We start from the raw sequence: 11,415 nt of genomic DNA on the forward strand, positions 1-11,415 counted from the left end.
AACGCCCCTTGAAGATCCGTTCATCAACTGTTCATCCTTAGATCAAGCCCCGACGGCCCTTTGGATCAACAACTCATCCACAAACCTACAGCCTACGAAGATAGAATCAGAGGACCAAATTTGAGAGAGATCGTAACCCCAAAATCATAAACACAAAAATATTATTTTGTACACGTTATTCTTGTTTCCTGTTTCAAGGAATCTTTCGTGTTCACAGGAATACAAGTGGTATAGCACGTGTTTTAATAGGAGTGGTGAGAAATTTTATTTTTTAAATTATGAACATTTTAGTACACATATATTACCATTTATATAATGATACGTGATGTACTAATCTGTATACCGATCACACCAAAAAATCTTTCCGGGAAATGAACTCGTGCAAAGGGAGAAGAACTAATACTCTTAATTTTCAAAATTTCTCTTGTCCGTTGGCTTTTGTTGAAACAACCCAACAAAAACGATGACAGCAGGTAGCTCTGACAAGTTTGCAATTAAAGGAAAAAACGACAAACCCAGCACCATTATTTATTTTTTTTGAAGAACACCCAGCACCATTATTTCGTATAACATCATGTTAGTTGCTCATTCAAGTCCACATTTCCAGTAAAACTCAATGGCTGCTTCTCCCCGCCAATCCCCGGAGCCGGACGCCCAAACCCTACTGCTAGACGACATCGTCGACGGCGCCGTTGACCACAAAGGCCGCCCCGTTCACAGATCCAGATCCGGCGGCTGGCGTTCCGCTAGGTTCATAATCGGTAAGCATCGCACCGCACCGCACCGCACTGAATCCAAGCAGTCAGATATTAATTAAATTAATTGCTCTGATTAGTAATAATTAAAAATTGTAATTAAATTAGTGTGGTGAAGTTTTGATTTGAATATTTTCAGGGGTGGAGGTGGCGGAGAGGTTTGCGTACTATGGAATCGGCTCCAACCTTATCACGTTTCTGACGGGGCCTTTGGGGCAGTCCACCGCCACTGCGGCTGAGAATGTCAACATATGGTCCGGAACGGCGTCGTTGCTCCCTTTACTCGGAGCCTTTGTCGCTGATTCTTTCCTTGGACGCTACCGTACTATTGTTTTTGCTTCCCTACTCTACATTTTGGTACGTGCCCCTCTCTCTTTACAATTTGGCACGTGACCAAGTTGCCTTAATCCGCATTAGTTGGAAATATTTAGGGAAATTGGATGAATGCTAGGTTTTACAAATGCCAATTGCTGAACTGATCGAAATCAAATATCGACATACATTATTGATAAAATTCGGTAAATTGATCATTCAGCAATTGGGATTTGTAATTTCGTAAGGTACAAAAACTCTTCTGATTAATGCGTGAATTGATCAGCAGCCAAACAAATCATTAATTAATTTCAACAAATAGAGATCTACCCAATCAACTTCCGAGCGAATTGAATGATGGTATGAGACAGCCGACTGGAGTTGGAATCGCATTGTCTGCCCTTGTTGGATTCTTCTTAATACACATCCCACTCGCTTCTAATCCATCTTTCATACAAGTTGTACCCATTTTAGATATTTATTAAGAAAATGAAGCTCAAATTGGAGGAGAGGTGGAGGTGACGGAGCCTTGGCTTTGGGGAGGGAAGTGGCTGATGAATGTCTAGGTCTCCGTCAAGAAGATGGATGTTTGGGTATTGGTTATGTCGAGATTTTAGCTATTTGTTATGTCAAATAATATGTGTTTAGTATATCTTTACAACGCCGCATGTTTTAGTTTTATTGGTCCATGTAGGAAGTAAGTATATCATGTAGGAAGTAAGTATATGATGTAGGACAAGTAGGGGGTATTTATCTAGGATCCATGTATCGCATTTATGTTGCACACATGTAACTCTTGCTAGCTGTTTATGAGTAAGATCAAAACCATATCTCCAAGGGAGGTAGCAAATGTTATTTTAAAGGCTTATTTACACCAACACCCCATAAAACTCAGCCTTAGTCACACTTTGCCCCGTGTAACTCAAAAAATGTGTCACTTAACCTCCTGAAAATTATCCTTGATTCTCACTTTGCCCCATTCCATTATATCTGTCAAAACTTATGTTACATCATGGACGTGGCAAATGTAGGGCCCATTAACTAAAGGTGTTAGCCATATCATTGCCACATATACAAATATAATACTTTTAACATTAAAACTCGATGCTGATAAAAAAAACATTCAAAAACAATTTAGAAAGGAAAAAAAAAAAAAAAAAAAACTAAAAACTGAGAGAAAACTTTCACCACCATCGCCACCTGCTCCCCATCGCTACCAAAACCCCACAAGCTCCACTCCTACCATCAAATTTGCTTATTCCATATCAGTTTTGTAACTCCATCACCATAACCACCTACGTTGCTCCCCATAACCACCAACGTTGCTCCCCATAACCATCACTAGCAACATCACCGCTGTAAACCAACCACATCAAATACCCAGAAAAATGATGGTGTGATCATTCTTATTGTTTCTGTTTTTCTTTCAAATTTAAAATGTTAAATACTATGAAAGTTGTACATGTGACGATGACATAGCCAACACGTCAGCCAATTAATGGGCTCCACATTTTCCACGTCACGTGATTTAACAGAATTTTTTATGGAGATAATGGAATGGGGCAAAATGAGAAGCAAAGACTACTTTCACGGGGTTAAGTGATACATTTTGAGTTATAAGGGGCAAAGACTAAAGTTGAGTTTCCGGGGGGTGTTGATGTAAATAAGCCTATTTTAAAAGTGTCTTTTGCTAACGTATGTCATATGTGTTATTCTTAAAATGTCACTAGAAGGGCAACGTCATTCAATGTTTGGGACTCAATGGCATAACTTCAAATTCTAGTTAAATATATGGATACAAATGATGATGAAATTTTGGCATTATCAAAATCCAACATATTAAAAAACTAAATGAGGCAAAAAAAGTTCATATGTATCAATTCAAATGAAAGAAAATAAAAGCAAATTCCCATTTATCTCTCATCAAGGTTTAAATGTTTTAGCCAAAAAGGAGGGAAACAGTTGTTCAGTCATCAATGTATGCCAACAGGTGATTAGAACATTAATCCAGGGGGAAAAATGTTCATGCTTTAATGTTGCGAGGTTTGATTTGCTATAGGTAACTCACCTTGTATATTTGACATTGGAGTTAGTACTTTTTTAATTTGCTACTTAGGTTGCTGCTCCCATTGAAGAGGGCTTTTATCTTAGATGGCATAGCAAAATGGAGTTTTATACCTCTCTTGGAGATGCTCTTATGGGTTTATCTAAACTCCGTCTTAACTCAAGTTGATTTCACTCCATGCAAAACAAGATGCAATGATGTTTCTTTACGAAAAAAGGTGAAAAAAGAGTCTCTTTTACTTAAAACATTATGATAATTAAGCAAAGCATATCATTCATCAAGACTGTCCAAATTCAATTGAAATCCAAGCTCCAAACCACAAGCAACAACCACAATGATCATAAAGATTGTTCACAAACATTAAAAAAAAAAAAAAAAAAAAAAAAAAAAACCTAAAGTGAAGATTCACTAAATAAAAGAATTGAAACATACAAATTGCAGAAAATTTCATTGTGCTATCGAAACCCTAACCTGCTAAAAGTGAAAATCCCAAGTTCTTCATCTTTCTTGCTTCCGAATTGGCTATAACTCATTAGATTTTGCAGAAAATGAATTGTCTTTATTAATCTTTACTTTCTTTGCTTGACTAGTTGATTTTGGGTGCGGAGAAAGCGTGAGCTCTATTTAGTGTGTTTGGGGGGGGGGGGGGGGGGGGGGGGGGGGGGGGGGGGGGGGGGGGGGGGGGGGGGGTGGCGAGAGCTGATGTCCCTAGGTAGAAGAGAGGCATGATGTAGATTTTAAAAGCCAGCTCAAAATGATGATGTTTTGGGACTGGGATTGTTTGAAAAATCAAATAGTGTGAAGACTGCGCTTTTTGTGGAAAGAAAATGTCCGGCGTAATGCACCTTAGGGAAAATTTCCCATGCCTTGTCGAAAAGCACGCCTCAAGGAGAATGAACATATATTATTTGGTTATTTACCAATTACTTCTCATGAGCTCAGCCACAGCCGGTTCTCACTTTTTTAGGCCTGGCTTACAGGGGTGTTATTTCAAAGTACGCCATAAAGAACTTTGAAAAATAAAATAAGAAAACTCCGTAAGATTGATTGATATTTTACTTTTCCTTGTGATGGATGGAGTTACTAAGAAATGATTGGTTATTCTTCAGGTATAATTAGGGATGCAAGTTTGAGTATTTTCTTTCTACATCTTGCTATGTCTGAATGCTATAATTTTGGACCTAAATTGAACAGGGACTTGGCTTGTTGACCCTGTCAGCCATGCTTTCTTCTTCTGAGATCCAAGTAATATTCTTCTTCTTCTCCCTGTATCTAGTAGCTGTTGCACAAGGCGGACACAAGCCTTGTGTTCAGGCATTTGGAGCTGATCAGTTTGATGTCTCAGATCCAGAGGAGTGCAAAGCCAAAAGCTCATTCTTCAATTGGTGGTATTTTGGGTTGTGTGCAGGTACGTCCGTGACGCTTATCCTATTGACCTACATACAGGACAATCTGAGTTGGGGTCTGGGTTTCGGAATTCCTTGTATTGCAATGGTCTTTGCACTGTTACTTTTCTTGCTTGGAACTAGAACTTATCGGTACAGCATTAAAGGGGATGAAGAAAGTCCTTTTGTAAGAATTGGAAGGGTGTTTGTTGCTGCTTTAAGGAACTGGCGAACTTCTCCCTCAGCAGTAACTTCTGAAGAGGAATCTCGCGGAATCTTGCCTCACGAGAGTTCTGAACAATTCAAGTAAGACAGTTAACTGTCGGCATATTTTTAGTTTAAAAAGGAGGGAGAAACTGGCAACGAGAAAGTTTAATATTATTTTAGATTAAAAAGGAGGGAGACACTGTCTTCATGACTCTTTCAGTAACCTATCCTGCAAAAGCAATTCGTGAAAGACAAGTATTCATATATTCTTATAATCTCTTGCATGGCCACTTAAATCTATCAATTTTAATTTCAGTTAACCTTAACTAGTTGGAATAAATTGAGTATAAAAAGTGGTATTTGCAGCACCTTTTTTTCTATTGTAGTAAGAGCATTTTAGAATCTAATAAAATGTTAATGGTTTTGGTGATTATACTATCATACCTATGCTGTATGGTATGTACTTAGGTGGTTGAGGATAAATTTTTGTCTTTGATTGCATCATTGGTTATATGATGTTTACTTCGCTGTTTGAATGGAACTGCTAAGTCTGTTCTGATTTCAGCTAAGAAACTGCTATGATATGATTTACTGGCAGGTTTCTCAACAAAGCCTTGCTTGCACCGGATGATTTGAAGGAAAACAGAAGGGTGTGTACCATCGTTGACGTTGAAGACGCAAAGGCTGTTCTTAGGCTTTTTCCAATATGGGTTACATGCTTGGCATATGCGGTTGTGTTTGCACAGTACTCCACTTTCTTCACCAAGCAAGGTGCCACCATGGATAGAACTATTGTGCCTGGCTTCAATGTACCAGCCGCTTCACTTCAGACTTTCATCAGCTTTGCCATTGTCATCTTCCTTCCCATTTACGATCGCATTTTTGTTCCAATTGCTAGATCTGTCACGGGGAAACCCGCTGGAATTACAATGCTTCAAAGAATTGGAACAGGGATGGTCTTATCTATTATTTTGATGGTAATTGCAGCTCTAGTTGAGATGAAGAGGCTCAAAACTGCCAAAGATTATGGTCTGCTTGATACGCCAAGTGCCACGGTTCCAATGAGCATCTGGTGGTTGGTTCCTCAGTACTTATTGGCCGGAATAGCTGATGTTTTCACAATGGTCGGTCTGCAAGAGTTTTTTTATGATCAGGTGCCAAATGAACTAAGGAGTGTAGGACTCGCCCTCTATCTCAGCATCTTCGGTGTGGGAAGCTTCCTAAGTAGCTTTCTTATTTCCGTCATCGATGACATAACCAGTTTAGCAGGCGAAAGTAGCTGGTTTTCGAGTAATCTTAACCGTGCACATCTTGATTACTTCTATTGGCTGCTTGGTGGAATCAGTTTGGTACAATTGGTTATCTACCTCTACTTTGCAAAATCGTACATTTATAAATCCCACGCCTTGTAACTTATTATTTGAGCACAGTGTATAATTCATTCCAGAGTTATCGAGATGGAATCTAGTGATAAATTGCATACGCATTACTTCTGTTAAAAATCCCATGATTTCGAATTTCGAATGCTTGTATTTGTATATACTAGATCCTAAATAGTTCCAAGCGTTACGCATTAAAGATATGTTAAATACTATTCATACTTTTTATGCTCGATGGCAAGGATAATCGATCTCAGTGGAAACTGGCTAAAATGATGAAAAACTTAGTGATTGTCATATTTAGGGATGGGCAATGGTTATGACAGATTGGTAACCGCGGTTATTTACCCATAATTGTTTACGCTCATACTCGTATAACTGTTTACCTGTTGGGTAATTGCCTAAACGGTTATACCCATACCCATAATCGTTTATAAATGGTTAACCATACCCATAACCGCATGCCCATTTAACGATAACCGTTTAATACCTGTTTATCCACTTACCTTTTTTAACCTGTTTATCTTTTTTTTTTTTTTTTTTACCATTACCCTTTTTTTACCCGTCTACATGTTTCTTAACAACTTGAAAATTAAAAAACATTGTCATAATTTTTTTTTTTTGATAATTAAACACCATTATAGGTACATTCATCATACATTTCCGTTTTTCAATTTTTAAGTCCTTATACTATTCCAATAATTAAAATAATAGTTTACGGATGATATTTTTAACTATTACCAATGAAAGTAACATAATATTTGTTAAGTATTCTTGGGTTACGTAACTCCTTTTGAAATAAATAAATGGGTAATTTAGATTATTAATAGATTATTTAGATTATTAATTATTGATGGTTAACTGAGCCAACTGAGCCAACTGAGCTAACTATTGTTGGCATAAGAAAAAGAATTGTACTAATAGATAATTTAGATTATTAATTATGGATGGTTAACTTTGGGTATCTTATGGTATGTTAAATTCCAAAAAAAAAAAAAAAAAGGCTCTCTAGGAAACCTTAGGAGAGCGCCGAAAGCCTTAACAAAATTCTCGGTATTCCAGTCACTGCTGCGACAAACCTTTAGGGGCAATGATAACTAACTCCGAAGGGGTTGTCTTTCATGGTGTGGGGAAGGTTGTTCCATTGCAGTTCTGTGTGCGGGGTTGCAAGTTGTTAGGTACGGCCTTTGCAACGATGGAGGATATGGTTTCTAAGTTCTCTGGAAAATTTGCAATAACAGAAGATGAACAGACGATTGTTGTGGTTGATAGGAGAAGTTGTCTCTTAAGTCGTCTAAAGTGTTCTTAGTGGGGGAGGTGTTGACAAGAGAACCATTGAATAAAGAAAATTTCAAGTGACAGATGAGAAACTTGTGGAAACCTAAGGCCAATGTGCTAATATTTGAATTGGAGGCTGACAGATTCGCGTTTGGCTTTAATACCAAGCAGGAACGGACTATGATCTAGAGGGGTGGGCCGTGGCTATACAATAAGCAGTCTTTGTTGGTCCTTGAGGAGGTTGATGACTTAACTCATCCTGCTAGGGTGCAACTGTCAGGGGCTCCTGATTTGCTACATGCCAAGGCAAATGGGTAAACTTATCAGAAATATCTTGGGTGAATATGTCTTATCAGATCAAAGTAGGAAAGAGTTCCAGTTCGGAAGCATTCTTAGAATTAGAGTTCGACTTGATGTTCATAAACCATTGTGTCGTTGGGTGTCGGTCCAATTGGATGGGAAGGTGGTGCAGGTGGATGTTCGCTATGAGAAGCTTCATCTTACATTATATATACTACAACTCAGTTGAGTTTTAGCACTGTTCAGCAATAGTAAAACGGTGGAAATGCCCCTGGTTTTTTCGATCCATTACTGTTTTGTTGCCTGCTTCACACAATAAAATACCTATATTGCCCGTGATTGCCATGTGTTGATCATCCTTTGTCCTCCCAGGTTGCGTGTCTATGATCGTCGAGTTGTGGCACAAAGAAAGATAAAATAATTAATTAAAAAACTGACAAAAATTTATTTAAAAAATATGACTTAAATCAGGCCACATGGTTTGTAGCGCAGAACACAATAAAAAATTATAAAAACATTGAATGCATGGACAAAATAATCATTAAAAATTATGAGAAACCCACCTGTCCCCATTCCTTTGCCTTTTGATTATTTTATTTTTTTATTTTGCTCGGCTTTTTGTCTTCCACGCCGAGCCCCTGTAGTAGGTGGCACAGAACACGGTTTGTGGCACGTAACATAATAAAATATTATAAAAACATTTGAATGCAGAGTCTCTGCAAAGTGTGGGAACAAAGAAAGATAAAATAATAATAAAAAAAACTGACAACAAATATTTAAAAAAAATGAGTTAATCCAGGTTTGTGGCACATAACACAATAAAAAATTATAAAAAATTTTGAACGCATAGAAACCAAATATTAAAAATTGTGAGAAGCCCCACTGTCTTCCACCTTGCCCTTGGTTATTTTATTTTTTGGTTTTGCTCTGCTTTTTGTCTTCCACGTGTTGATCATCGAGGGATTTTCTGCTGAGAGGGCTTCTCCCTTTATCTTTCATTTTTATCTCTTTCTATCCTCAAATTTTCCTTTGCTTTTTCTACTTCTTTCTTTCGCGTTTTAGCAAACGGTGTTGTGTTGCCATTTTCACGCTGGTTCTACTTCAGGTATGTCGTTCTTCTTTTCTTTTTCTTTTTTTTTCTACTTAATTTTTCTTATTTTCTGCTCTTGGGTAAATTTGGTGTTTAATTTAGAGCACGGAAAATAGGGAAATAATTATTAAACGACGCTTTTGGCAGTCGTTTGCTTTCTTCGTTGTCTTTGTTTGCTTCTCCCGCTCTTGCCAGTCCTTTTCTTTTGTTTTTGAATCGTTCTCAACACTTGAACCAAGTGATCAATCTTATAAAAGAAAAAGAGAATCTGTGAGGAGAGCGCTTTTCATTCTTGGTGAACAAATGTTTGATATCTAATTTCATACTATTCTCAAATATGATGTTTATATTTTTACATCATGTTTTAAAAATTTCCATGTGTTCACTTCAACTTTCTTAAAATTTACATATCAAACATTTTCAATACTATGAATTATAATTAGGAATCATCTTTTCTTCTTTCTATGAACAACTACATTAATGTTGCATAATCATTCAACTCAGTGAATCTAAAGAAATTTCTGAAGTTGATCCAAGAGAATGTGATGAGATTCCGATCAAGTTTTAAAAAAAAAAATCACCTTCTACTTAGGCAAAGCCACACAGCAGCACTGGAAACAATGATTAGGTTAGTATTCTTTCAAGTTGTTTTATCTTTTCCTCCATTACCATTTAAATGTGATATTAAATCCTATCTAAATATGTTATGTTTTATTCCTCTTTGTTTAGGTTGCTTTATCAATGACAACAAGGGTTGAAGACACCTTTCACTACTCTGATCAAGAATGTTTACCGTGTTTTGTTTATTTATATTAAATCATGTTTAAAAACCTCTACATATCTTTTTTTGCCCAAAACTCAACAATATTTTTTGCATCCCCATACAACAACATCTCCTCATTTTTTGTATGCAAAAGCTGGAACACAGTATATTAGATGGGCTTATTAGAAGAAATTCAGTTATTATAATGTTTTTTGTATCTTTATGCCAGGAATTTCTATTTTTTGTAACTGAATGTAATCCTCCTGGTCCAGAAATACATAGAACTGCTACAATATAATGGATAACTATAATTTGTATCTTTATATTATCTAAATGTAACCTTTTCCAGTTAACGCTTTTCCAAATTCATTGTTGTTATCGTTGTTCCTATTTTGTAACCGAAATTGTTTTCATTTTTAACATCTTATCTTAACTTCAAACCCGCGGCAACACGCGGGTATTAAGCACTAGTGTTTTCTATGTGGTATGATGGACCACGTGGAGGAACAATGTGAGAAATTTAATGGACGGAAGGATCGTGCAAAACCGTATGGGAGGTGGTTTTAAGATAATGTCTTAGGTAAAGACTAAGGGAAGCCACAAGGTAAGAAATTTGGTTTGGATTCAGAGGTTGGGTGGTCCATGAATGTGCCAAATTCTGAGGATAGTGATGAATGTATGAGGGAGGTCGATGTGGGGACGAAGAATGGCAGAATGAACCGGCGTATGGCATAGCCAAGAGAAGGAGATGGGAGCCAAATCGTTGGGGTTCCTATGGATTCGTTTGGTAAGTTAGGGTAGTCTTTATGAGTGATTGATGAACATGTATTAATGAGCAGCATTCTGGATCTTAATGAGATTACCCATGATGACGAGATGATTGACACATCAATGGCAATTATACCATTGTGGAGAACAATGATGTTATTGCTGGTCAACGAGGGATGATGAACGATCTTGAGGGGGTGCAGGAAGAGAATGATGTTGGGCTTAGGGCACTAGCTCGTTCAGGTGAGCGGCAGGTGGCATATCCTATTAGTGTGGGACAGCTAAATGCACCCACCCCAATTTGGGAAGGATCATTAGAGTAGCGTAATGTAGGAATGGCAGACACTAATTGTGCAATGGCATCAGACCCATTTAACTTAGATCCCTTATCTTTGGGCCTAGTGGTCCTGTGCAAGGAAGGGGTCAAAAGAAGATGGAGGTTAGAGGCAGAGGGAGAAAGCGAACTAAAAGGGTGTATACAAAGCTACCTGAACTTGGTAAGAGACATATACGTGAGCAAGAGGGTGGGAAAAGTGAAGATGTAGTGAAGAAAATAGTGGTGGTGATGGAGTCTATGAATTTTTCAACAGCGGCGGCTGATGAGGATTAGCCCCGCCAAAAAAAATGAGTTGCATTAGTTGGAATTACCGGGGGCTTGGGAACCTACGTGCAATTCGGGCCCTAAAAAGACTAGTTCTCTTAAAAGCTCTCATTGTGATTTTTTTTTTTGTGAAATGAAGAGCTTGAGAGAGCATATGGAGAACTTAAAATCACAATTACAGTTTGATTTTATTTTTACGGTACCCAGTCGAGGAAGATTAGGTGGTTTGTGTGCAATGTGGAAAGAGAAGGCAAATCTTTCACTCAGAACATATTCTAATAATCACATGGATTTTGAGGTGGGAGGTTTGGGTGATACACGATATTGGAGGGTTACTTTTTTCTATGGTTACCCAGTGGAGATCGACCGTCATAAGTCCTGGACTTTATTAAAGCGATTACATGCCAACTCGTCCTTGCCATGGTGTTGTATAGGGGACTTTAATGAAGTTTTACGAGCGGACGAACAGGAAGGTGGAGACTTACACAGTGAGAGACAGATTGAGGGTTTCC

General features: G+C 37.7%; 1 protein-coding gene and 1 long non-coding RNA gene across 3 annotated transcripts; both read left to right on the plus strand.

The window, feature by feature from the left end:
• The first annotated feature begins 374 nt into the window (after positions 1-374).
• On the plus strand, positions 375-6,226 carry LOC137710620 (protein NRT1/ PTR FAMILY 5.10). Of its 2 annotated transcripts, XM_088685498.1 has the most exons (5): positions 388-521; positions 556-761; positions 895-1,112; positions 4,327-4,823; positions 5,323-6,226. In XM_088685498.1, exons 2-5 carry the CDS (start codon positions 617-619, stop codon positions 6,134-6,136), a joined length of 1,674 nt encoding a protein of 557 aa, XP_088541624.1. In that variant the 5' UTR covers positions 388-521; positions 556-616; the 3' UTR covers positions 6,137-6,226. The 2 variants fall into 2 exon arrangements, with proteins under 2 accessions (XP_068305794.2, XP_088541624.1); XM_068449693.2 differs by having other exon boundaries at positions 375-761.
• Positions 6,227-9,231: 3,005 nt separating this feature from the next.
• LOC148690367 (uncharacterized) lies at positions 9,232-9,853 on the plus strand. Its single transcript, XR_015956591.1, has 2 exons — positions 9,232-9,399; positions 9,501-9,853. It is a non-coding gene; the product is annotated as an uncharacterized LOC148690367 (long non-coding RNA).
• Positions 9,854-11,415: the final 1,562 nt, after the last annotated feature.

Source organism: Pyrus communis, chromosome 15, assembly GCF_041283825.1.
Source record: "Pyrus communis isolate YQ-2024b chromosome 15, ASM4128382v1, whole genome shotgun sequence".
Classification (NCBI taxonomy): domain Eukaryota; kingdom Viridiplantae; phylum Streptophyta; class Magnoliopsida; order Rosales; family Rosaceae; genus Pyrus; species Pyrus communis.

Excerpts from the sequence above, each read along its gene's own strand:
- LOC137710620 (XM_068449693.2), top strand. The coding sequence starts at position 617 with ATGGCTGCTTCTCCCCGCCAATCCCCGGAGCCGGACGCCCAAACCCTA. Across the intron at positions 762-894 it reads TTCCGCTAGGTTCATAATCG|GGGTGGAGGTGGCGGAGAGG; the intron begins GTAAGCATCGCA and ends GAATATTTTCAG. Across the intron at positions 1,113-4,326 it reads CTTCCCTACTCTACATTTTG|GGACTTGGCTTGTTGACCCT; the intron begins GTACGTGCCCCT and ends TAAATTGAACAG.